At 45.4% G+C, this 27372-nt stretch overlaps 1 protein-coding gene across 4 annotated transcripts in view; it reads left to right on the forward strand.

Moving 5' to 3' along the window:
• Positions 1-27372, forward strand: part of NOL4L (nucleolar protein 4 like) — a 197188-nt gene that overhangs the window by 147534 nt on the left and 22282 nt on the right. For all 4 annotated transcript variants that reach the window (XM_072631604.1, XM_072631607.1, XM_072631606.1 and 1 more), the window contains one exon: positions 21192-21463. In XM_072631604.1, the coding sequence (XP_072487705.1) occupies positions 21192-21463 (272 nt within the window). The remainder of the gene's footprint in view (positions 1-21191; positions 21464-27372) is intronic.

The following is a 27372-nucleotide window of genomic DNA, read 5'->3' on the forward strand; positions in this document are numbered from 1 at the left end:
GAGGAGGAGCCTGGGAGACAGCACAGGGAGATACCTTTATCCCACCAGCTCAGGACCAAGCTCAGCCGGACACAGCCCTCCCTTGTCCAGCCCAAGCAAGTCACTGCTCTCTCACATTGTGTTGGGGCTTCCCAGATGGAGACATTGACCCATGTCAGGGTTGAGGGCAGGCTTCTGGGATGAGGACATCTGAGTCTGGGGCCTGATGAGGTTTGTTCATTTTAACAAAGGAGAACAGGGAAACCTAACACCTCCTTGGGAAGTTAGCCAACAGAACTGTGCCTCAACCCCCACCCTCAGCCCCTAAGCAATTATCTTTACTGGTATATGCATTTGAGAAATCACACTACCAAAGGAGCTTCCTGTTTCAAGTACCCCCCACAGTAAAAGGAGACTTGGTCACAAAGCCTGTTTGGGGCTACATTTCCATTAACTTCACGCCATTGGGCATCCTCTTAGCCTTCTGCTAAATACTCTCAATCTAGCTATGTCAGAGGGAAGGTTGGGGAATAGGAGTGGGATTAGAGTTATAGGATGTCAGAGCAGGAAGGAGGCTCCTGAATTTGAGGGGTGAGGTGTGAACCCACATCATCGCAAGCTTGTAATTTGGGAGAAATCACTTTGGTTTATTTCAGAAATTTGTGAAACCCTGAAGCCTGTTTAATTTTTAATTCTGTTATGATTAGTCTAAGATAGTCTTAGGAATTTTGAATGTAACCTCCTTGAGATCAGGGACTATTTCAGGCTTTGCCTTTATAGCCCCAGGCCTACCACTATGACATGCTTTATAAAATATTGATTAAATTCATTTAAGACCCATGAGGTAGGACTTAGCAGGGGGCAGATTTCAGTTCTATAAGAATTTTCCGAGAAAGCAGAGACCTATCCAGTGACGGAATGGATGACTCCAGGAAGTGGTGAGCTCCCTGTTACTGAAGGTGCCTTTCTTGACCACCCAGATTTGACCATGAAGGAAGGTGCCTGGAAGAATTCCAAACAACTGGGAAAGTTGGCCCAGGAAGTAAACAAAAATTTGCCACGGATAACTTCACTTAGAGATAGAAGATAGTTTTTTGTGTGCTATAATTTATGTACTCCTAGCTGTATTGGATGTAGGATAATGGAAACCTTTGTGTGAATAGAGAAACTGAGGGCTCTATGAGAGGTAACCGCTCCAGTAAGTTGTGATGCTTGGCCCAGAGAGCCCTTCATCACAAGGGATGTCAAAAGTTTTAAATAAGTGGCATGTCCCAAGTCAGGTCCCAATAAATTGGGAGAAAATCGAGCTGTCTATCTTGTGAGGTTACTGTGATGAAAGCAGCAGGAGAAGAGAAGGCTTGTGGGAGTCTGGGGTGGAGAAAGTGATGGTTGTTTTCAGGTGCTCAAAAGCTGCCTTATGGAAAAGGGATCAACCTGATTCTGTTGGGCCTCAGAAGGCAGAAGAAGGACCAATCAGTGGGAGTTGCAAAGAAAAGGAGCAGATTTTGGTTCATTGTAAGAAGTAAAATTTCTAGCAATCCAAAAAGTGGAATGAGTTGCCACAGAAGCAGTTGCTGGGTCCCTTGTTCAGGAATAGGTTAAACCCAGTGGCCTCTCTCAACCCTAAAGTTCTGTGATTCTGTAAACTATATAATGCTACATATTATTAGCATCATTATTATTTTTATTACTTTAAGATGAACTATTATTTTTATTATTATTGTGAGCTATTACTATTTTAATTATTATTATTACGACTTCCACATCCCCATGATTTTTTTCCCTCTTATGTGCCATCACAAGACATGTCGAGACTCCACCACTTTTGAGTATTTCTGGCTGCCTTAGCACAGCTGGGGCTCTAGGGCTACAGTTACACTGGATCAGGGCTTTTACCTTCTGAGCATCCCCTTCTGCTTCCTCCACGAAGAAGAAGTAGCCCCTGTGCTCCCAAAACCTGAGGCTCACAGTGATACAATTGTTACTGTCTGTGGATGTAACTATGGCCTTATACTACCTAGGAGCAGTGGAGACATCTGGACCCTTCTCAGAAGTTGTACAGGGATATGATGTTGGAGAGCTATAAGAACCTGGTCTGTGTGGGACCTTCAGTTCCCAAACCAGATGTGATCTAACAAAGAGAGGACCACTCACAAGGAGCAAGGGGAGGGAGATCATTTTTATGCTCAAGGAAGATTTGCCCAAACAATAGATGCTCAGATGAGAAAAGTGCGAACTATAGTAATAGTGAAATAAAGATTTGAAATTCTGTGTCTAGCTCCAAATCTTCATCAAATTTCTGTGAGGTTCATTATAATCTCTTTATCAGAAACTTTCAGTTGTCCATATTTACCTGCCATCTTTTCCCTGAGCTCTATCTCCACATCACTTGGATGTCACATAAGGCCCTTTAAATTCAACCTCTCCAAAACAGAATGCAGATCTTTCTCCCTAAAGCTATCCCTCCTCCTAATTTTCCTGTTACTCTTAAAAACAACCCTACATCCAGTCATCCAGGTTTGTACATAGGAGTCCTTGCTAATTTTGCCCTCTTCTTTACTCCATCTCCCCATAGTCAATCATTTGCTGTTGCATCTCATGTCTGTCCCCTTTTCTCCACTTACGCAGCAGGCCCCCCCCGCCCCCCCAGTTCAGCCCCTCACCGTTTCTTGCCTGGACTATTGAATTAGCTTCCATGTCTCCATTCTTTCCCCTCTCCAATCCGTCATCCACACAACTCCCAAAATAATCTGCATGAGGTGCAGGTTAATTATGTCTCTGTCCTACTCAAAAATGTTCAGTGGCTCTCTACTGCCAATAGAATAAAATACAGACTCCTTAGCTTGGCACTTAAAGCGCTCCACAGTATGGTTCCAGCTTATCTTTCCAGACTTATTTCCTATTACTCCTCATCACATACTCTACATTCCAGTCAATGTGGACATTCCATCTCCCACTTACGTGTCTTTGCAAAGGTTGTCCCCTATGCCTAGAATACCTTTCAAATTAATATCTCTTTTCCAGGTTTAGCTCAGCTGCACCTCCCATACAACTCTTTTTCTGACCCATTGCTTTCCCCCTTAAAACCAAAAATGTGAAGCCACTGTCAGTTTTAAAACTTGATGCTGTATCCCATTGGTTCCCAAGGAGGTATGTCGTAGTGGATCAGGTACTACACTAAGACCAAGCTAAGCCACTGGGTTTCTCCACCACTTCCCATGGTCTTGGGAACACAGAATGTCAGAACTGGGAGGAGACTTAGTACATGGAATGTTAGAGCTAGGAGGATAGGATATTGACACTTGGGAGGAGTCTTAGAGCACAGAACATAGACTGTTAGAGCTGGGAGGAACCTTAGAACACAAAAAATGAATAATTAGAATGTAGGATGTCAGAACTGGGAGGTGCCTTAAGGACCATCTGGTTCAAGTCCCTTAATTTGCATATAGGGAAACTGAGGACCAGAAAAGGGAAGTAATTTAGTGGAGTTCATGTAGAACTAAGACTAGAACCAAGGTCTCCTGACTTCTAGGGTTCTTTCCATTGTGCCCCATTTTATTTTCATTTGCTTTTCCTACATATATCTTCCATATTTTGAGAGGTCTAGTAATCGCTTGTCCTTCCTTTCATCCTTCCCATGCAGAAATGGAGATATGAAGCCTGTTAGGAGTTTGGAGTATTTCAGAACTTTATTATGTAAACATTTTCTAAAACATCCATAGTCGTCACCATAACAAACTTGGCTTTGACTGGACCAGAGGATGAATTCCCAAAATTCAGAACACAACAGATTCCTCTGAGACTAAGTCTAGGAATCCTGATTGAGAGGGAGTACTCCAGCTGACCTCTGTTTCTTTGAGAACTCAGAAGGAAAGGAGAAGGAGCATTAGCTTTGGTCAGAGGACCCATGTTTGACTCTCAGCTCTAATTATTACTTTGTGTGCCTTTGGCCAAGTGATTTCCCCTCTCTGAACTTCAGTGTCTCCCTCTGTGAAATGGAGATACAAATGCTTGTGATATGACTTTCTCAATCCCCTTTACCACAGGTGCTTTCTCTCTATTAATAAACTCCAGTTTATTCTGTATGTAGCTTATTTGTCCATAGTAGTTTGCATGTTGTCTCCCCAGCTAGACTGTGAGCTCCTTGGGGGTTCAGGCTGTCTTTTGCCTTCCTTTGTATCTCCAGCTCTTAGCATAGTGCCTGGCACCTAGAAGGAACTTCATAAATTCTTATTGACTGACCTGTTATGGGGTTATTGTGATGAAATTGCTTTTAAACTGTAAAGTGTTTATGGTAACGTGCATTGTGATGGTGCTTTCTCTCGAATTGTGAAGACAAATGGCATAGATTCCCATAAATGATCCCATTTATAGGATCATAGACGTAAAGCTGGAAAGGACCCTAGACATCATCCAATCCAGGCCCTTCCCCTTTTTTGGTGTCCTGGTCACTTTGACCACCTGGTGAAACCCTTTGTAGGCCCCTTCTCTGAAAAATGCTTTCAAGAAGCATAAAATGAAATCCGTTCGATCACAGAAGAAGTCAATTACATTGAAATATAGTTATAAAAATATTTTTTTCAAAAGCAGATTCACAGACCCCAGGTGCAGTGCTCTTGATTTTGTTCAATGCCTTTATTTCACAAGGAGAATAAAGCCAAACCTGCGATAGGAGGGACTTGCCTGTGGTCAGATGGGGAGTTAGTAAGCAGAAGAGCCCCAAAGTGAGATTTATGCTGTCTCAGACTCCTGAAGTGGCTCCTTCTACCACACCAGGTTGCCCCTGGGGGGGTGTGCCCACCTCCTCCCCACCTCTCCAGAGCTCCTGGCTTCCCTTCTTGCTGATCCCGATTCCTCTTCCCTCCCCTGTCTTAGGCTCGACTGGCTCATTTGTAGCCTTCTTCTCCCCTCCTTTCTCCTCCCCCTTCTCATCTCTTTTGTGAGTGAATTATTGATAGACCTTTCCCATTCCCTCCCTTCGAGGCCAGGAGGGCTATTCCTGCACCCCTCTACCCTCCCCAGCAGCCATTGAAGGCTGTTGCCAGGAAGTCAGCTTGAGCTTCCAAGCTGTGGCTGGTGCTACCTGGCTTGGATTGTGACCTAGTACTTAAGCCATCCACACCTTCTCACTCCTTCCAAAGGCAGAGCTGGAAAAAGAAGAAATTTCTCCTACAGGCCTTGCTTGCCTGAAAGTTCCCAAAGAAAGGGTGTCCTTTGGTGGGGGAGAAGGGAAGGAGTGGGTAGGCCAGACAGAGAGAGGGCCAGTTCCTGAGAAAAGGAGTCCTGACCTTCTCAGATTGGCGCCCGATTCACAGAGAAGCAGGGAACCCTGCAAAGTCTTAGGGGCTCCTTGGTGGAAGGTAGTTGGGCAATTGATAGATCTCACAGAGCCATGCTTGTGCAGCTCTGCTGGCTTTTACATAAGGTCATTGTTTTCAGAGGTAAAAGAGGTTTTTGTCTCTGCTCTGGAGACGTGACAGAGGGAGGAACAATTTCCCCCATTCATCTTTAATTCCCTATTTGAATTAGGGCCCATTGCCCTAAGTTAAAAGAGACATTAATGGCCCCATTTCCCTGCCCTCAGATATTCCAGTGAGCAGGTGGTAGAACTTTGTCTGTGGCTCACCAAGTCCTGGGGATTGGGTTTGTTCTGAATACGCTGTGAGTGCATTCACAGGTCACGTGACTGGTCATCACTCCTTGGGACTGTGCCTTATGAAATGAATCTTGTCCCCCGACCCAGTCTCTCTCATACCTTGAATGGTCAAGGAGGATTTTTGTGAGGTCACAGAGTCTTATCCCACTGCTATCCATCTGTCCCTGTGGTCCTTTGCCTGCCCTTTGGAAGCTGAGGGATACTCTCTCAGTCTGATCTAAGGAGAGAGAGTGGCAAATGGGGAGGTACCTAGGAGTGATAAGAAGACAGACACACATCCCAGTTAGTGTACACTTTCCTTCCCTTGCAAGTACTCTGTGATCCACTAAACTGCCTATTTGATGCTCCTCACACAAGACATTCTGTCTTGAAGTCTACATCCCCCGTGCCTAGACCAGTCTCCCTCCTATCCTCTGACTCTTAGAATTCCAGGCTTCCTTCAAGACTCAGCTCCAATCCACCTGCTTGTGGGAGGCCTTTCCTAGTGTCCCTCTCTCAGCTACTTGTGCCTTCTTTTCTGATACTGCCTTTCATTTACGTTTATGTACCTTGCGTATACCTAGATATTCATATATTGTATCCCTCATTAGAATAGAAAATCTTGAAGGCAAGGACTGTGTGTTTTGCCTTTCTTTGCATCTTCACTGCATAGTATGGTGCCTGATATACACCAGGCACTTAATAAATGCTAATTGACTGACTTTAAATTTTATAAAGTACTTTGTAATATTTTTATGAAGTATGTAGCACCAATATTATTCTTATCCCATTTTCCAGATCAAGAAACTGAGGTTCAGAGAGGGCAAAACTTGGGTAGGACATTTCCCTTCCCTAGAATTTAGTTTCCTTCTCTGTAAAATTAGTCAACTGGACTGAGAAGCTTTCTTAGGTCCTTTCCAGCCTTAGACCCCTTGATCCTATGACTTTTCCATAGGTCACACAAGTGGTCAGAGTTAGGGCCAGAGCTTAAACACTGGTCTGGTCCTCAAGTCCAACATACTTTCCCCTGACCAGAAGAAGGCAGGCCAGAGCAGCTTGACACCTATTGAAAAGGAGTGGGGGCAGGGAAGGGGGGACAGGGAAGAGTAGGAAATAGGTACTGATTAGCACCAGGTAACTGGCTATAGCCCCTTTGTCAGCTGCAGGCCTCCAGAGACAGCTGAAGGATCATCAAATAAGCCCTGAGGCAGAGTGTGTCAAGGAGTGCAAGTTTGGGAGTCCAGTAGGTCCCTGCTCCTGTGTCCATTGCCTTAGTGAACAAAGCTTCAGGTTACAACTGTATCCTTCTATACTAGAGGTTTGGGTGGGTCTGTCACGAAGGAACCATGTGCCCGGAAAATCCCAGCCACCAGAGGATTAAATCTGACTCTGACGTCATTTGTGTGAATGAAGGAACTGACTTGTTTTAACTGTTTGGTGGGGTGGTGGTTATGAGTTTGGGTTATTTTGGGTTTTTTTGGTGGGAAAGAGTCTGAACTTGCTTTGTGGAAAAACTAGGTAGGAGGAACCTTATTTCTTCCCCTCTCCCTCACCCTCTACCCCTAGCCTCCTCTGTGGACTGGAATCATTCAGTCACTTCTAAGTATTTATAATTCTTTACAATTCCCCAAATCTCCTGTTGGTCCCTTGGATCTATGTAGCTGCTTTTAAATATAATCATAGGAGCACAGAGCTAGATCCCAGAGGGACCTTATAGGTTCATCTAGTGCAGCCTCATAATTTTACAGATGAGGAACGTGAGATACAGAGCGGGGCCAAATGTCTTGTCCAAGGTCACCAGGTAGTAAGTAACAGAGCAGAGACTTGAACTCAGGTCCTAAGTGTACTGTAGCTTCAAGGACTCAGAAAATGTTAGAGCTAGAAAGACCCTTAGAATAGAGTATTAGAATTGGAAGGGTCCTTAGAATAGAACGTGTTAGAGTGTAGTCTGTTAGGATAAAGGGTAATTGAATCAGAGCTTGAAGGGACCTTAGAGATCTAGTCCTGCCCCCACATTTTCATCAGGGCCACTGAAGCCTAGATAAGTTGAGTGATTTGCTCACATAGAAGTAAGTGGCAGAGCTAAGACTGGAACCTAGGTCCTCAGATTCTAGAGCTGGAACGCTTTCCAATGATCCACAGAAGTGGAGGGGATTCATGGAACATAGAACTTGCTTGCATTGTTCTATGTGCCTTAGAACAGTGATAGTAAGCTCAAATAGAAAAATATATTAACTTAGAAAACCACAAATCAATATTATCTATGTCATATTGTCTTTTTATCTATTTTGTTAAACATTTTTCCAATTACATTTTATTCTGGTTTGACTGAAGGGAGTTTTACAGGCTTGTGGCTTGTGCCTTGAGTTTGACACCTGTCTTAAAATGTGGAATTCCAGAGCTTGAAGGGATCTTACATTATATAAAATAGAATGTCAGAGCTGGAAGGAAAGACCCTTCACCATCAACACTACACTATTGTCATCCTGGCTAACATTTAGATGATGTGTTTAGGCTTCCAGAGCACTTGATGTGCACTTTCATATAATGAGAAAACCAGACCTTAGCACATGGAATGTTCGAACTGGAAGGGAATATAGAAGTCATCTAGTGACCAACTTATTTTATAGAGGGAGAAACTAAGACTGAGAAAGATTTTGATTTCCTGCCTTCCCATCTTTGCAGAGGCAGAGGGCTGTGGGTGTGGAATATTGAGTATTGAGTATGCTGCCATCTCTTGATGTGTTGTTTTTGTGGAAAAAATTTTTTCCCTCTTTTTAAGAACTCATTGTTACAAGGAAAGTCTCCCTGAATAGAAAGCATTTTAGGATGTATTTGGAAATAAATGCGATATAGAAACAAAAGATACTAATAATTTTTAAAGCCAAAGGAAGAAAGAAAGAAATGGAATTATTAAAAAAGTCATACCTGGAACCTGTGCCTCCTGACACCCAAGTCTGGGAATCTTTCCACTCCCCATTACCTCACTTCATGTAGAAAATGAATAGATATTTTTTTTGAGACTCCCTGAAGCAATCTAGATTTGAAGGAAATGGGAGATAGGGGGAGGAGAGAATCAGAGCTAAGCTGGCTCTGATTTGTCTTGGTAATTCCCCTGGATAGTCCAACAAATGGGTTCTGAAATACTTCAGAGATATGCATTTAGCTTTGGGGATGTGGGAATGTGATAAAGCCATAAACTGCCCTTACCTCAGATAACCTCACAAGAAGCAAAGACCCCCCCAGTCTGGTCCCTCCAAGCTCCAACATTCTATTTGTTGTCTTTCAAGACTCCTATAAGTTATCAAATTCTTTGTTCTAGAACCCCTTCTAGTCCTACGTTTGGTCCTTTCTGGTTCTGTCCAGCTTTGGAGTCAGAGGACCTAGGCTCGTATCCTAGAGCCCAGTTAGGCTAGCTGGGGTTGGTGCTGCAGCTCATAGAATAGAAGACATTCCAAAAAGCCAGGAGAGATCAATACTTCAAGTAGTTATTGCTCTGTCCCCAAGGCTTAAATATTATTAGTACATCAGATTTCTGGATTTCCCACTGTGACCATGACATTTGCAATGGACACAAAGACTCCACCAGGAAAGTTTCAATCTGGTCTCACTAGCTCCATTATTGACCCAGTGAACCAGACATAACTCACACTAGATTAGATGCTGGTATTGCTGGGCATATAGAAATAGTACTACATCAATAAGCATTAATTAACAGCCTACTGTGTGCCAGGTATTGTGTTGGACACTGGGGATACAAAGATAAAAGTGAAACGGTCCCTGACCTCAGGGACCTTACATTCCAACAAGACAGATGCTATGAGTAGCAATGGATAGACTTGGAGACAGGAAAACCTGGATTCCAAATCTGACCTCAGATACTAACTGTGCGACCCTGGATAAGTCACCTAGACTTTCTTGACTTCTGTTCTTAATCTATAAAATGAAGGAGTTGGATTGGATGGCCTCTAGATCCCTTTCAGCTCTAAATGCCGTATATACGTAGAAGTATTTGTAGATGTACAAAATGGATTCAAGGTAGTTTTGGAAGGGAGGGCATAAGCAGATGGAAGTTGGGAAGAATTCATATAGGAGGTGGTGCTTGAATTGAGTTTTGAAGGAAACCAAAGATTTCAAGAGGCAGAGGGGAGTAGGGAGAGCCAAGCATGAGGGACAGCCAGGGCAAAGGTTCTGAGATGGGAGATGGAGTGCCATGTGTGAAGGCTGGTATGGCTGGAACACAGAGTACACAGAAGTAAGTAAGGTGGAGCCAGACTTGGATGGTAAGGAGGGGCAAGGTCATAGGGAGCTTTAAATACCTGACAGGAGCTTCTATTTGATCCTGGAGTTAATAGAGAGCCACTGGAGTTTATTGAGGCAGGATTATAACAAGGTCAGATCTGTGGGTTAGGAAAATCTTCTTGGCTAAAAGGAACCTGAAAGCATAGGAATCTAGAGCTCAAAAGGATCATTCTGATAGAATGTAGGAAGCTCCCTCTCTTCCTTGTTGAGGTGGGGGACTGGGCTAGAGGAATGTCTATCCCCCACACTATCAGGCACCATGGAGGTGTTGGCTGTTTTTACTGAACTGCTTTTAGTTTCTTTTTCTAAGTTCTTTGTTGGACTCAAGGTTTGGAAGCGACCATAAACGTCCTGTAATCCTAGGCTCTCCCTGAACCATCAGCCCTGTGGTTGTTCTGGGAGTCAGAGGATCATTAATTCTAGCAGCTTTTTGGCTTGTCCTCCATAACCTGCCAGCATTCTTCCAACCTGTGTGAACTTGGGCAATTAACATCTCTAGGCCTCATTTTCCTCCTCTGTAAATTAAGTGGGTTTGACTAGATGCTCTCTAAGGTCCCTTGGAATTCAGTCTATGATCTACAAGTCTTTACAAAGCATCCTGACAGGTGGCTGCCCTATTGCTGCTTAAGATCTCAAATTTGATACTGCTTTAAAGCTTATGATGCATGCAGGAAAGGTGGACCTGGGAGAGGCAATAGTGTGTTGGGCTGTGGAGTTCAGAAAGGCCTGGGTTCTAATCCCAACCTGTGTGATCATAGGCAGGTCACTTCACTGAACCTTGGTTTCCTCCTCAGTTTCCTCATCCATTCAAATGGGTTTAGATTCCTAACAGGGGCTGTTTTAAGGATCAGATGAGATCATGTATGTCAAATGTTTTACAGACCACCTTTGTGAAGCTTAAGTTGCTATATGACTGTCCAATATTGTTGCGATAATCATTCAATTCAACTATGAGCCTGTAGGGAAGTGTCATGAGAAAAGGCCCTGAATCATCCCCAAGGAATCTGAATTGGATGGCTTTGCTTTCTCCCTCATCTTTCCAAGCTGACCAGTTTTCAAATCTTGTCACTTCCCCCTCTGTGGTTTCTCTTGAATCTCTTACCCTTCTCTGTAAGACGGCGGGCAGTAGCAGTGAGACTGGGGAAGAGTGGAAGAGCCGGCTACAATCAGCAGAATCATTGCTACAACTCCTTACAGTTCTTCTCACCACTTACTCTCCTTCCTAGGACTAAAACGTTTTTAGGCATATCTAGTTATATTCCACCTCTGCTCCAAAATCTTCAGTGGCTACCTATTACCCTTCCTTTCTGGCTACAAAAGGCACTCTTATAAATACTTTTGTAACAATTATACCTTTTCCCTCTGACCTTGGGACATATGCTCAGTATTGGCATCCGCTATTTCCAACTTCATTTCATAATATTGCCCCACATACACTCCAGCCAAATGAAACTTTTATTTTGTGTTTGTCCCTGAATATACTCTGTTAATTTGAAGCTCCCCAGTTTTGGGCCAGTGTTGTCCCCTTTGCCTGAAATGTCCTCCCTCCCTCCCTCCCTCCCTCCCTCTCTCTCTTCACCTGTTGAATTCCTACCCATTATTTCAATTCTAACTTAAATTTTACTTTCTCCCTGAAGCTTTCCCTGGGCCCTCTGTCCTTCCAAGTACTCGTTCCTCACCCTCAGCCCACAGAGCTCCTGGTGCTGTGCCTCTCCAATTCAGTAAGCATGTACTGAGTGCCTACAATGTGGCAGGCATTGTGCGAGGCACTGGGATAGAAAGACAGAATCCCTGCCATCAGGAAGCTGACCTTCTTCCACCAGGGGAATGCATGCACTAATGCATTTACCATATAATATTCTTTCTGTTAGAATTCTCTTTTGAAGCCACTCCCTAGTATAGAGGTGAACTCCAAGTTCTCCAAAGCTGGACCAGCAGAGCCTACATGAGCTCTGGCAAACTACATCTAATGGCCCCGTGATGCACTTTGTCTCTGCTGTCTGAGTCTAGCTATACAAAGAAGTTAGTTGACATTTGGCCACAGGGTGATTAATTTACTGGCCACAGAAACTCTAGAAGATCATCCGCTAAGGCAAAGGGCTGTGATCTATATCTACTGAGAAAGTATCAATGTGAACAAAGCCATAGGTTCTTAACAAAGTGAAGAATGATCTCTTTATTTGTGGCTTAAACACATTTCCTCCCCAGGAGGAAAGTCTCTCTTCCGCAGATTCAGCTCAGCTTTAGCATTGTCATATAAAGGTTTAGAGAGCTGTCTGGACACTCAGAGGTAATGTGACTTGCCCAAAGTCAATACGTATACATATCAGAGGTGAGATCTGAACCCAGATCTTCCCGGCTCTGTAGCCTTCTCTCTATCTGCTATGCCTCTATATTACTTTTTTTCAGTTTTTGAAAAAATTTATTTTTGCTAATTGTTGTGGTTGAGTCATTTCAGTCATGTCTACCTACTCTTCGTGACTGCATTTGGGGTTTTCTTGGCAAAGATAGTGAATGTTTTGCCACTTCCTTCTTCAGCTCATTTTACAGATGAAGAAACTGAGGCAAACAGTTAAGTGACTTTCCCACAGTCACACAGCTAGTAAGTGTCTGAGGCTGAATTTGAGCTCAGAAAGATAAGCCTTGCTGACTTCAGGCCTCTCACTCTATCCACTGAGCCATCTAGCTGCCCTTAAGGCCTGCAGTAGAAAGCCTTAAACTGAATGGAGGCCAACTGAGCCTCACCTTGACGTATGAGAATTCAGATATACAAAGCAGGTATGGTCAGGAATGATTGTCCACATCACTGGGGCCAAACTCAAACAGAAACAGGAATGCACTAATCCCGATGGACCACATATTGACTTAGTTTTAAAATGTAATCTTATCTATATTTTGTAGTATTTTTACCTATTGTGTTAAATATTTCCCAAATACATTTTGATCTGGTTGAGGTGGCAGCCTGTGCGTTTGACACCTGGTCCACATCACCAAACAATCATAGGACCTGGAGCCAGAGGGACCCTTAGAACACAGAATGGTCAGAGCTCAGAGATCCTAGAACACAGAATGTTAGAGCTAGAAGGAAGCTTGAATTTTAAAATGACAGATGTGGAAGAGATATTGGAGAGAATCATCTTGCTGATTCCTGTATTTCACAAGGGGAGAAACTTAACGCCCAGAGAGAGAGATGTAGCGCCTTGCTGTAGTGCCTTGCTCAGGCGGCACATGCTAATTGATAGCAGAGCTGGATTTGGAACCTAGTTTCTCTGACTCTGGTTCCTGAGCTCTTTCCATATTCTTACAGGTTGCTGTGATGAAAGCCTTTTATAAACCTTAGAGCCATATAGAAATGTGAGGAGTGGTTGTCATGCTTCTTTATTTTAAATGGTTCTACCACGAGCTGCCTTTTAAGTGTCAGTTTCTCCCAGTGTAAGTAAAGATTTGATTTACAAAATTTCTGCCTGTGCAGAATACTTCAGGAACATACCTACGGCGTGAAGGGATGTCTGATGTAGGTTGGTCAGAGAGCTTTTACTACAGACCTCCCTGATGAAAGCAGGCCAGAAAGACTGTGACAGCTAAGAGCCAGGCTCTTTTGAGCTGTCAACCTGTCAAAACAGACCAGTTGGCCATGCATTGTACACCCAAGATATACTAAGTCCTTCAGAGAGGGAACCAAATTTTTTTTGCCTTTAAAATTTTTTTCTTAATTTATATATTTTTTTGTTTTCACATCACTTTCTTCTCCATTTGTTTTCCTTTCCTCATTCTACTTAGAAAATCCTCCCCTTGTAGCAAAGATGTAAAAAGAGAAGTAAAATTAACTAGTACCTCAGTGGAGTGATGGTATAGGCCACATTCCTCATCCAAAGTCTCCTACCTCTAAAAAAAGGGGGGGAGGGGTGTATTTTCTCATCTCTTCTTTGAGACCAAGCTTGACCATATAATCACACTATTTAATTTGTGTTTTTTATCTTTCCATTTGAATTGCTATGTAGCTATTTAAACTGCTTTCTGGTTCTGCTTACTTCATTTTGCATCAATTCATAGAAGTCTTCCTTTGCTTTGTATTTTTCATATTAATTGCTTCTTATGGTACAGTAATAATCCATAACATTTATGTGCCTTAGTCTCTTTAACCATTCTCTATTTGATGGGCATCTATTTTGTTCTAATTCTTTCCTACTGCAGGAAGTGCTGCTATAAATATTTTGGTGTTGATGGAACCTTTCTCTCTGTCCTTGACTTTCTTTGGTAGTGGGATCTCTGCCTGGTAATGGGATCTTTGTGTTATAGTGGGATATGGATATTTTATAAATAAATTGAGAGGCAGCCCGGTATAAGGAAAATCTCCAAAAATTCTGGACTTGGAATCAGGAGCCCTCATTTAGAATCCTGGCCCTGTCCCTCAGTAACTCCAGGACCTCATACAGGTCTTCCCCCTCACCCCCCCCCCCCCCCAGCTCTGTGAATCTCAGCCTCCTTCTCCATTAAAAATGAGGGTGTCTGACTAGGTCAGATCTTAACCTATCTTGGGTCATGGATCCCCTTGGCAGACTGGTGAAGCCAGTGGGCTTCTTTTCAGAATGATGTTTTGTTGCCTATGTTCATAGTTGAAGGAAAAGCTAAATTTTAGTTAGAAGTTAATGAAAATAAGTACTTTTCTCCCATCCAACTTCATGCCCCACCCAAATCTATTCATGAATTCACCCAGGGGTTAAAAACTCTGGGTCTCCTAAGATACTTTAAAGATTTAACTCTTAGGATTATCTAATCATCAGACTGCTCTGGGAGAGGGAGCACAAGTCTATCAGTCAGTCAACAAACATTTTTTAAAGTACTTACTGTGTGTCAGGTGCTATGCTAAGTGCTAGGAATATAAAGAATGGCAAAAATATTATGATCATTTTATAGCTCTGGAAGTGAAATTTAGGTAAGCTGATTTGCCCAGTCCCTTATAGCTAGTATCTTCTGACTTGCCAAGTCTGGTGATCCATTGACTGTCCTACAATGCCTGGGGAGATGCTTACTCTCAATGTTCTGTTGCACAAGAGCTTCAGGAACCCTTTACAACTTCTCCCATAAATGGGTCCTTAAGCCTCTATTCTGACACCCAACTGAAGCAGGAAATGGCATTTTCTTGGGGTATTAGGTCACCTATCTGCTAGGATTAAGAGAAGTAGAACCAGTAGAGCCACAGCTTGTACTGATGTGTCTCCATCATGTTGGTACAAGGCAGTGCCTTCCCTCCATTCTAAAACTCAGTGACATCTGAGCCTCACTGGTCCATTCCTTACTTGTTAAATTCCTAGTTGTTTTTTAATGCCCAGTATTAAAATTAGTCCTTCCAGAAAGACTTTCCTGATCCCAGCCTGGTGACCAATGAATGATCTTTCCCCTTGGATTTCTCATAATGCTCTCTATTGGGGATGTGTGTGTGTGTGTGTGTGTGTGTGTGTGTGTGTGTGTGTGTGTGTATTCATATCCCCTTACTAGAGCTAATCTCCATAGGACTTGGAGACTCTTATCTTATCAAAACTCTTTATCCTCCCCAATTAATTGATACCTCACTCAATCCACAAACATTTATTAAATGCCTCCCATATTCCAGTCACTGTGCTAGGATAAAAAGACAAGTCTGAAATAGTCCTCCTCAAGAAGCTTATAGTCTACCAGGGGAAACAAAATATACACGGATAACAATGTACAAAACCTAAACAAAGCAAATACAAAGTAATAATAGGGAGGAGTGGAAGTAATCCCGATCAAGAACCACCTTGCTATGGGAGGCATTGTTTGAACTGAGCTTTGAAGGAAACCACAGCTTCGTGTGCCAACATAGACCTCGGCACAAGAGTAAATGTCTGAAGAATGTTTATTGAATGAAGGACCTGTCTGCTAACTTTTGTTCTCAGTTTCCCAATATATTAAATTCATTAAACATTTATCAAGCACCTGTCCTGTGCTAGGTCCTATCCTTGGTGCCTGGGGGGAGACAAAGAAGATGGGGATAAACCCACCCTGTATTTTCATCATCAGTATTCATTTCAATCCAGCATTCATTTTTCGAATGCCTTCCATGTGCACAAAGCATGGGGGCTGCCCCAGTGAGGTTGTGGTATCCTGGGAAGGAAAGCCATGCCATGCCCAGGAAGACCAAAGGCTGAGATGTAACCCGTTTTTGGACCATTCGTAGAAATGTGAATTTGTTTTGTTGGTTTTAGCATTGCTTATGTTGCTGTTATTATAAATAGCAGTTGGAGGGGCCAGTGGGATAATCGCCATCTTCCTACCTTGTGGCTAGTTAAAATGTATCCATGTCAGGGTAGTGGAAAGAACCCTGAATTTGGAGTCAGAGAATGGGTCTGAAGTCTCATCTCTGCTGCTTACTAGCAGTGTGATCAGGGGCAAGTCACTTAACCCTTTGAGGCCTTTGTTTTCTTCTTCATCTAATGAGAGAGTTACACTGATGACCTCTATGGATTCTTTGCCACTTTAAATCCTGTGATGCCTATGATACAGTCCCTACCCTCTGGGAGCTCAGAAACTGGGGGGAGGGGCAGAAGGCTAAATTAACACCTGTGAAACAATAGGGAAATCAGTCATTGCTCCCAGACTGTAAATGCCTCAGGAGCTCAGAGGAAGAAAAGCTTGGGATGTTCAAGGAAGGTGGTCCTGGAACTAGCTCTTGAAGGATGAAGAGGGAAGGTGGAAGAAAAAAGGGCTTGGATCAGAGGACCAGAAGGGAGGGAAGATAGGATATGTTCTCTAGGTTAGTGTCCCCTCCCCAGTTCTAGGTACCCTCTCCTTTCCCTAACTTGCCCTACCTGCTGGTGTCTCTGGGAGCCTGGGTGCTTTGGTTATCAAGGCTCTGCCCCCCCTCCCGCCCCCCCAGCAGTCATCTCAGATTTCAGGGCTTGGCCTGGGTGGTCTGGGCTATTGGGACAGAGTGTGTGTCTGTTCCTAGCCCTTCAGAGAGCAAAGAGAGGTCCCTAGGACTCATTTGACAGGCAGCCTGGGTTATCTCCAATTGGCCTGTGGGGAGGCCCCTGATTGGCCACTCGCTGAGGAGCCACTCTGTTGCCGTGGCGATGCCCGGGCTGACTCCAACTCTGGTGTGCTGCGTGTGTCTGTGAGCTGGGGAGTAAGTCTCCCTAATCCTTCCAGGAGGGGAAAGGCAGAGGGGGCCTTAGGTTCCCTTGGGAACCTAGGCTGACCCTGGAAGGTGGGGAAGGGGAGTAGGATAGAATCGCCTAGTGGTGAATATCTTTCTGTTATCCTGATGCTTAAAAGAAGGCAGGCTATCTCCCTCCCAAACAGACACTAGCAGATTACACCCCCCCCCTCCCCAACTTAGCTGGGAGGGTAGTGGAAGGTGAGGATAAGCATGATTATATGTGCCAAGTGTAATAGGCATATTCGTGGGGTACAGACCCAGGCCAAGTGCAAACTAGATCCTCCCCTCTTCCCCCCCCCAACCCCCCAGCAATGTACCTTTAACTGGTATTTATTGAGGCCTGCTTGTAGAGCGCAATGGCAGGTATCAGTGATAGCATCCGTTTTTCTAGCACACTAAGATTTACAAAGTGCTGTCTTCCTCACGGCCCCGTGGAGATGACAGTGTGTATAAATGTGAGTTGTTATCCTTGTCAGCTCACGTTTATACCCACTGCCTGACTCACAGCATTGTGAGTTCCTTCCCTTCCTTGTAAACTTTTCACTTCTATAGAGCTGAGAGGCATTTTTCTTTAATAGTTTGAGATTCACCAAGAAGATGATACAGACTGACCCCTCATGGAGTGCATCCATGACTTAGAGACTTAGAATCTTTAGACCCAAATTCAACTGCCAGCAGTTATGTGCTGGTGGATGTCGCCACATCTCCTTGCCTGTTTTCCTCACTTTTAAAAATTGATGATTGGAATCCCTAGTCCACTGACCTTGATGTGTAATGTAGGATAAGGAGGTTTAGAACTGGAAGGGATAAGGCTTTAGATATCAACCTATCCAAACCTTTAATTTTACAGGTCAGGAAACTGAGACCCAGAGGGAAAGTCATTTATGCAAGGGTATGTGACCAAGTTAGTAGAATAAATTTGAACTCAGGTCTTCTGATTCCAATCTAGTGCTTTTCCCACAAAATCTCTAGGTTGCTGTGAGAAAAGCATTTTGTAAATGATAAAAGTATAGTATAAATGTGGGCTAATAATGACACCACCAACCCTGGGACCCTCTTCTGCATTCATACACTCATCTCTCTCTCTCTCTCTCTCTCTCTCTCTCTCTCTCTCTCTCTCTCTCTCCCCCCCCCCCCCCTCCCTCATCTTCTCTCCTCTCTTGCCTCTCCTCTCTCAGCTCCAGGGACGCAAGGCAGCCAGAAAGGATACCCATTGCCACAGCTAGCTGGAGTGGGGGAGGGGGGTGGAGAAGGGGGGGGCACTTAAAGCCAGTGGTGGGCATCCGGCTGGCCACATTCGGCTGCTTAATCCGATCAGCACGGGGGGATGGGAATGTGAGGGGAAGAGGAAGAAGGGAGGTTTTATAAGGTTGGGAGCAGGCAGGAAGGATGGGGGGGAGTGCAGGGGGAGGGGAGCTTAAGGACCCAGAATGGGTACAGCTTATACAAGGAGGGAAGAAGGGGGGGAATATGGATTTATGTTGAGCCCAGGGTATCCCCATTGTGACTGCCAGAGCCCTGTTCAGCTACAAGGCTTCCCTGCAAAGTTCTCTGTAGTGGCCTCATTAAAGTTTATCCATCACCCCAAGGGAAAGAGAAAGATCCAGTTGATAGTGGTAGCCAGAGCCCTTTTCTCCTCCTCCTCTCCCTCCTCCTCTTCTTCCATCCTCCTCCCCCCTCCTCCTCCTGCTCCCCTTCCTTCCTTCCCTCTTCCCCTACTCCCTCCGCCCAGACACACATACACCTTTGGACTCCCTGCACATGCGCCACAGTTCCATATGTCACGGTGACACGAGGCTGCTCCCGGCTGCCTGACCCCCCCATTGTCCTGCCAAGGGAGTGAGGATGCAGGGAACAGGAAGCAGGGGGGGGGGACCGCCATCTGCCTGTGGCTCAGAGCATCAGCAGCAGCAGCAGCGTCTTTGTTTGGATCCCGGCTGGGGCCATGGATGTTTCTTAAGGAATCGCTCCCAAAGTCCTGGCTCCCTGGCCCTTGCAAAGCTCTGCTGGGTGAAATAAAGGATTTGCTGTGTGTTGGGGGTGGGGGAGTGAGTGAGGAGGGAGGATGGAGCAGGAGGAGGGAATCCACAGGGGGAGGAGGGAGGAACAGACTACTCCCATCTTGACCAGGATATCCCGTCTTTTTTTTTCCTCTCTCTCTTTCTCCCTCTCTGCCTCTAGGGTGTGTCCACACAGATACAGGCAGCTCCCTCTCCTCCCCCCATCCCTATCAGAGATTGTACCCGTAAGCTGACACTGTGGGGAGGTGTGTAAGGGAGAAGGTAGAGAGGCTGACTCCCTGAGCCAGAGCGGGGAGGGAGGGGTTTGTGCTGAGTGTCAGTGTATGTGTGTGTGTGCATGCGTGCCAGAGAGAGAGAGAGAGAGAGAGAGAGAGAGAGAGAGAGAGAGAGAGAGAGAGAGAGAGAGCGACCGAGAGACAGAGAAGCTGTTCATGACCCAGAATGTGGGTGGCTGTGTTTGCAGGATAGCTAGTAGAAAGATTGTGTGCATGAGCCAGAGGGTGGGTAGGTTACTCTGCGTGTGTGAGAGAGAGAAAGAGACAGACAGACAGACAAGGCAGGGGCCTGTGCCCAAGGGGAGGGAGACAACTAGGAGGAAGGAGGTGGGAGGCTATTCTCTCCCTCCCCAGGGTGACAAGACAATGGGGACCCCTCCTTAAGGTAGAAGGGGTGGGGGCGACAAGAAAGGAAGGAGCTGAGTTGGAGGATGTATGGGGCGATGCGATGGCAGGTGGGTGTGGGAAGAAAAGGACTGTGCAGAGTAAAGGGGGCTAGTGTGGGAGGGGGAGGAGTGGTTTGGCACTCCTGAGATGGAGGAAGATTATAAGCACGGGAGCCAAGGGACCGTCTCTACCTGCGGAGTGGGGGTCTGTGAGTCAGAGAGAGCAGCTGTGCTGGAGAGGGGGCATGAGAGGCAAGACAGAGAGGGTTCAGGACAATAATTTGGAGCTAGGTGTGAGAAACTGAGTTAAGCCGAGGGAGAGTGCTGGAGAAAGGCTAAGGTCTGTGGCTGCCTGCCCACCCAGAGGGCTTCATGGAGAGGTTATTAGGAAGATGCGTTCAAGAAGGCACTGGGGTGAGTGAATCTTTGTCAAAGGAGATAACATTTCAATTCTGAGACTCTAATGGGGCCTCCCATTATTTCCCTAATAGGTGCCATGGTGACAGGCGCTGTAAGAAATACTTAGATGGGAGTGTTGGATCTAAGGCTCAGGAGAACCCTGGCCATCCCTGGGGCCCCTCCCAGCTCTGTCTTCAGAGCAGAAGGTCCATTAACTCAGGGGCTGGGAGTTTGGTTTGCTGGGTTTGGGGGAGAGGAAGCCACAAGAGAGAGGAACCCTCTCTCACTGAGCGGAACTGCTGCCCCTGGCTTCAGCCTTTTTGGTACTATTAGGAGTCTTGATGAAGGAGTGTGTGGGGGTCTTTAAAGAGAGAAAACCAAGGAGGCGAGAGTTCATTCTCTCTCTCTCTCTCTCTCTCTCTCTCTCTCTCTCTCTCTCTCTTCCCTCCCCCACTCTTTCCCTCTCCCTCTGTCTTTTATCCTCTTCTCCCTCCCCCTTCTCTTTTCTCTACTCTCCATATGTCTCTCTCTTTTCTCTCTCCTCTCTCTCTTTTCTCTCTTCTGCTCTCTCTCTCCTCTCTCTCTTTTCTCTCTTTCTGCTCTCTCTCTCTCTCCTTCCTCTTTCTGTCTGTCTCTCACCTATCCTACTGATGTGAATCCTTCAGCTACAAGGATTAGGAGTCATCTACCCTCCTTGGTCCTGTCCCACCACTATCTTTGACAACTAGGAATGTGGGTTTTGTTCCTCAACCTTTTCACCCTCTTCTTTTGAACTGGGGATGCCTGGGGTGGGGCCAGTCAGCAGACAGGCTTGCTTCATGGCCTTGTATGAGCTGTTTCCCCTCTGAGACCCAGTTTTCTCCTCTGTGAAATGAGGGGATTGGATGATCATTAAGCTTCCTTTCCAGATCCTATGACATGTCTGAGTCCTGGGGAAAGTGGCTAGGACCAATGGGCAGCTCCAGGGCGAGGCTCTGACCAGAGGTTCTAAATCTCGGCCCCTCTTGTTTTCAGATGACTCCTCGTCGGAGAGTTGCAGTGGGAACGGCTCATCGACGTTGAACCCCTCCACCTCCAGCAGCACCCAGGGGGACACCTCCTTCCCCGAGATGAATGGTAATGGCGCCGTGGCCCCCATGGACTTCACAGCCTCGACGGAGGACCAGCCTATCAACCTCTGTGACAAGCTCCCCGCCTCTCATCTCCCCACCTCTTACCCAGCAGACAGTTGCAGCGCCGACGGGCTTCGGAGCAGGGTTAAATATGCTGTCAAGACAACCCCAGAGGTAAGTCTAGATGACAGGGACTGACAGACCTTGAGCCCAAATGGAGGCTCTAGCCCACAAAGTCATGGGCCTCCTTTCTTCCCCTCCATATAACACCGATTCCAGGAGATTGAGGGTTTTCTTACAGTAGAAACTATCATTCCCATAGATTTAGGGTGCCGGGCTCAAGGCCTACAGAAGGAAGTTAGCAATAAAAACAGTTTCTGCTTACACTTCTGTGGTTCTTTAAGATTTTCAGAGGAGGAAATGAGGCACAGGGAAACAAACTATCGTGCACTCCAAGTCCAGGTTTCCTTATTTAATACTAGGCTGCTGGTACGTCCTTGGGGAAAAAAAAACAAACTACTTTCCCACCTTGGCTTTTATTTTAGGTCATAACAGCCCCATAAAGGTGGCAGGAGCTGACATTCTTACCCCTATTTTTGAGTTGAAATAGAGAAAGGAAACCTGGCTCACCCAAAGTCACACAATCCATGATCAGACCTCAGTTTCAGGCCATTGACTAGAGTATCCATGGACACAGGTCATAGCCGCTCCCTTCTCCACAGACCAACAAAGAAGGTTCCTCTTCCCCATAGTCATTTGCATCCTCCAAATTCCCAAACTATGTATTCCTTTGGATCATGGTATCATACATTGAGAGCTGGAAGAGGACCTTAGAGACCATTTAATCTCACCCTTTTATTTTTTCAAATGAGGAAAATTGTCCAGCAGAGTTAAGTGACCAGAGAATAAATCCCAGAGAAAATCTGGGATTCCACCCCAGAAAGTTGGACTACAAATCGTGGTGCTTTCAGTTATTACTGTGCTGCCTCACAGGGTTTTGGTAAAGTGAATAGAGTCCCTGGCTTAGACTCAGGAAGATCTGAGTTCAAACCTGCCCTCAGTCACTTACTAGCTAGGTGATCCTGGGCAAGTCACGTAACTTCTCTCTGCCTCAATTATCTCATCTATAAAATAGGGTTAGTAATAATACTTGCCTTACAGAGTTGTTGTAAGCATCAAGTGAGATTGCACATGTTAAGTGCTTTACAAACTTGAACATACAATATAAATGCTGTCTAGTAGTAGTAGTAGGAGTGGTAGTAGCAGCAGCAGCAGCAGCAATAGCAGTAGTAGTAGTTGTTGTTGTTGTAAGTCTGAGACATGAATGATGATGACCATATCTCCAACTGGTCTGTATGAATTTAAGCCCGGGATAGGGGGTGAGGCTGATGGAGTGGGCTGAGCCGGTGGTGATATCCTAACCATCAGATTTGAATTCAGGGGTCCCATGAGCTCATGGAAGCATGGAAGGGAACAACACCCTTAGGGTCTAGGCAGGTTACCTTTAGCAGCTCCAAAGAACTATCCCTGTATCAGGGGATTGGAGGAGGAGAGACTTGATGTCTGCTTAGCAGGCAGCCTGAACGACTCAGAAAAGAGGCCCCCAGCTCCCCACTCTCTCAGTCCTGGCTTTGTGGCATTGGGATAAGAGAGACAGTTTGTCTACCCTTGACAGTGGCCTCTTAGAAAACAAACTGTCATTAGATTCCAGGAGCTGGTGAATGACAGAGAGGAACAAGCCATAAGCTGGGATTTGGGAGGCATAGATTCAAGGCCCCACTTGGCCAAGAGATTCCTTCCTACTCAAAGTCCCATGCACCATTAATTTGACTTATTGCCTGCCTAAAAGAATTCTAGGAATCGACACTAGGAGAGGGATTGGAGGGTAAGCCCCATGTTGTTGGATAGTTGGCTGCCTAGAGAAATAGAGACTCTGTGGCCTGATCACCTGGAGTCTGAACTAGTCACCAGACTTGAGGGGAAGGGGGACAGTGTCAAAACACAGATCAGTGTCTGGAGTAAATCAGAGGCAGCAGACAGGCTATGAGCAGACAAGGATTTAGGATTGAGTTGTCAGGTCAGGAAGCTGCAATTTGGGCACTGTGGAGGTTAAGGACACTTTCTGGAAGGATTTAGGATCTGGGATCAGGAGACCAGGCCCCAGCTGTATCACTACATTGCTGTGTGACCTTGAGTAAGCCAATTTGCTTCTCTCCATCTATACAATGTGGGGCAGCTGGGGGAACATAGGACTAGATGATCTCTTAAGGCCCTTTCCAGGCCTGAAATGATGTGATTCTATGACTGAGTAGTTTTCTGTAGTTTATTTCCCCTGCCAGAGTCTCAGTTTCCTCATCTATAAAGTGAAGATGGCATGGTACATTGCTAAGAACCCTGGCTCCGGACTCAAGAGAATCTGGGTTCAGCTCCTATGCCTGATCCTTACTCCTTGTGTGACTTCCACTTCTCCTCCACTTCCTTGTTGGTAAAATGAGGGGCTTGGACTAAGTGGTCTCTGAGGTCTCCTCTGGCTTGAGATCTATGGTCCTCTGATCCCCTATTCCATAGGGTCATTTTTGTGGGGGTCAGAGGCTTTAAAGGGTGAGGGGAAGCATGCCTTAAAGACTATGAAGAAATGAGTGTTAGCTGAACTTGGCATGAATGAGCAGGAAGCAGCTGTTTCATTTTGTCCCAGTAGTGGCTGTATGGTAGAAGGGGCAAACACTAGTGGGAGCTCAGCTCCATATTCTTGAGATTGTGGCACCAGCTTTCTCCAATAAGTGCGTCTACCTAGAAATGTGTCCAGCAGGAGCTGCCCTACAGCATACCCAGGAATGAATGAGACAGTGGACACAGAGAGATCCACCCAGGTGGATATAAGGAAAGAAATCCATTTGCCCATAAACCTATAGCTGGAAGGGATCTTAAAAAACATTTAAGTCCTGACGCCTCGTTCTGGTTGGTTGTTGTCCTTCGTCTTCAAAGAGGACCAAAATGAAATCACCACTGTAAAGTGAAATTTCAGCGTGTCCGACTGTGACTGATCAGACCAATACGAGCTCAGAATGCTCTACCACAGGTTGGGCACAGATAGTCCATATGAATATTTGGGGTGGATATCCCAGATTTGCGCATCCTGTGTTTACTTCATGCTGTCTCAATTATGTTTTGCTCAAGGAGCACAGCACCTCTTCTGATGTGGGCACACCATGCTAAGCAGTCCTGTGCCAGTGTCTCCCATGTTGTACAGTCAAATCCAAAGTTCTTGAGAGAGACCTTGAGAGTGTCTTTGTATTGTTTCTTCTGGCCACCATCTGATTTTCTGCCTCATGCAAGATCTCCATAGAAAAAACAACAAAAAACAAAAAAAAAAACCCTCATTCTATAGATTAGGAAACTGAGGCTCAGAGGTCACGTAGTCAGACAAAACTTGGATTTAAAGTCAAGTCCTTTAGCTTCCAAGTTCAGAACTCTTGCTTATAGTCTCCCAGTCTTGGTTTTTAGAAGGACAGCATAGGTTGGAACTTCAGCACTTTGCTCTTTGTGTACTGGGTAATAGTAGTTCACACTTCTGTAGACTTTACATTTTAAAGAACACTTTTCCTCATAACACCTTGTGAGTGTTATTACCCCCATTTTACAGATACAGAGACTGAGGTTCAGAAAAGGGAAGTGGTTAGCAGAAGTCATGTTGGAAACCAAGATTCGAACCCATGACTTTCCAAATCCAGAGTCCTTTCCCCTGTACTCTTATGCCTCTCTGTATGTGGTCCTTGATTCCTGGTGGGTTGTGTTGGGAGTCTTGAACAGGAGCCAGGTGAGTGAGGAGAGAAAGCTTTCAAAGCTGCACACACACTGGCCTGAATCAAGATCTTGGGAGTACAGGCGGGTAGCAGTGTACTGAGAGTGGGCCACCATGTGGGTGGGCACACCAGGAGAGATAATTGCCCAGCAGTTTTCATTCATTTTTCCCGCCTTGTCAGCCATTAGTTCACTTGTCCATTTACCAGTTTGTTCATTCATTCAACTTAGCTCAGGCTCCTACAATGTGCCCAGTCATATGCAACATAACGGAGATGCCAACTGGAAACTGTACATGCCTTAGAGGCTGTACCTGACCCTAGCCAGGGAGACAAGACATGCAGGCCAAACAAAAGTGGTGCCGCAATCCAAGGAGGAAATGCTAAAGAGTAATAGGGCACAATAGTCCAAGGGTCTGTCCCAGGGCAGTGTGTGCTCAGGATTCAGGGAGGGGAAGAGGTAGGAAGTATTGTGAGGCAAGAGGGGGAAAGGAGAAGGATCCTTGGGAGGGCAGGGCAGGATTCCTGGAGGAATGGGGCCTTGAAGGAGAACCAGGATTTGGGTCAGTACCTTTTGGAGAGGAGAAGCTGTCTTTCTTGTAGTAGTCTTAGGAGAGAACTTTCTTTGAGGAGGTCCAGCAGAGAGAGAGAGTGTGTGTGTGGGTGGGTGTGTGTGGGTGTGTGTGTATTTGAGGCCAAAGAGCTTTTATATCAAATTCATCTGTATTTGTTTACATATTCTTGTTATTCTATTTCTTTCATGCATATTATTGATACAGGTCCAGGTAATAATAATTCCATCCTCAGGGACAAGTATGACTAAGAAAAGCGTTGCTCATAGAGGAATCACAACAACTCACATTTATTCAGCTCTTTAAAGTCTGCAGAGGACTTTGCCTATAGCCTCTCATTTGATCCTCACAACAACTCCGTGAGTTTGATTTTATTGTCTCCATTGTATAGATGAGGAAACTGAAGCTGAGAAAAGTTTAGTGACTTATAGCTGATAAGGGCTTCAGGTGGGATTCAAACCCAGGTCTTCCTGACTCCAGGTCCAGCATTATATGTACTGTGCCTAGAGGGCTGCCCCACTGTCTGTGAAGTGCTGAAAGAACCAGAGAATGGCCACACCAGGCAGACAGATCCTCAGGGGAGGGAAGACCCATGGAAAGAATTATACTACGTCTGAAAGTAGGGCTGGGCTCATGGCTGTTCGGAAGATCTGAGTGTGGCTTTAAGCTAGCCCCAATTCTGAGCTCCAGTTTAAAGCTGCCCTAAGACTTTTGGGACACCCTGGCAGCAGCTTCTCTTTCTTCTTCTTCTTCTTCCTCTTCTTTTCCTTCTCCTCCTCTTCCTCCTCATCCATCTTCTTTTTCTCCTTCTCTTCCTCCTTCTTCTCCTCCTCCTTCTTCTCCTCCTCCTCCTTCTCCTCCTCCTCTTCGTCCTTCCTTCTTCCTCTTCCTCCTCCTCCATCTTCTTCTCCTCCTTCTCTTTCTTCTTCTTCACTATACTAAGACTTTTGGGACAGCCTAACTTCTCCCCCTTCTCCTCCTCCTCCTCCTCCTCCTTCTCCTCCTCCTCCTTCTCCTCCTCCTTCTCCTCCTCCTCCTTCTCCTCCTCCTCTTCGTCCTTCCTTCTTCCTCTTCCTCCTCCTCCATCTTCTTCTCCTCCTTCTCTTTCTTTCTTCTTCTTCACTATACTAAGACTTTTGGGACAGCCTAACTTCTCCCCCTTCTCCTCCTCCTCCTCCTCCTTCTTCTTTTTCTTCTTCTTCTCCTCCTCCTCCTCCTCTTTCTTCACTGTACTAAGACTTTTGGGACACACTGTCTTCTTCCCCTTCTCCTCCTCTTCCTCCTCTTCTTTCTTCTTCTCCTCCTCCTCTTTCTTCACTGTACTAAGACTTTTGGGACACACTGTCTTCTTCCCCTTCTCCTCCTCTTCCTCCTCTTCCTTCTCCTCCTCCTCCTCCTGCTCCTCCGTCTTCACTGTACTAAGACTTTGGGGATACCTTGGCTTCTTCTTTTTTTAAAGCTTAAAACTAAACTAAGACTTTGGGTACCTCCTGTATAACATAATATACCTGGAACAGTACCTCCCTCATTCATGCATCCCAACATCCCCTTCCACATCTTAATAGAGAGTTTCTTGCACACTGCTGCGACCAAAGAAGATTCATCTCCTAGCAGCCAAATGCCTGGTGATGGTTAACTCATCTAATCCTCAAATGATAGACACATATGGTCCAATGCTTCCATCACCACCAGCATTCCTCAGATGGTGTGA

This window comes from Notamacropus eugenii, chromosome 1 (assembly GCF_028372415.1).
Source record: "Notamacropus eugenii isolate mMacEug1 chromosome 1, mMacEug1.pri_v2, whole genome shotgun sequence".
Classification (NCBI taxonomy): domain Eukaryota; kingdom Metazoa; phylum Chordata; class Mammalia; order Diprotodontia; family Macropodidae; genus Notamacropus; species Notamacropus eugenii.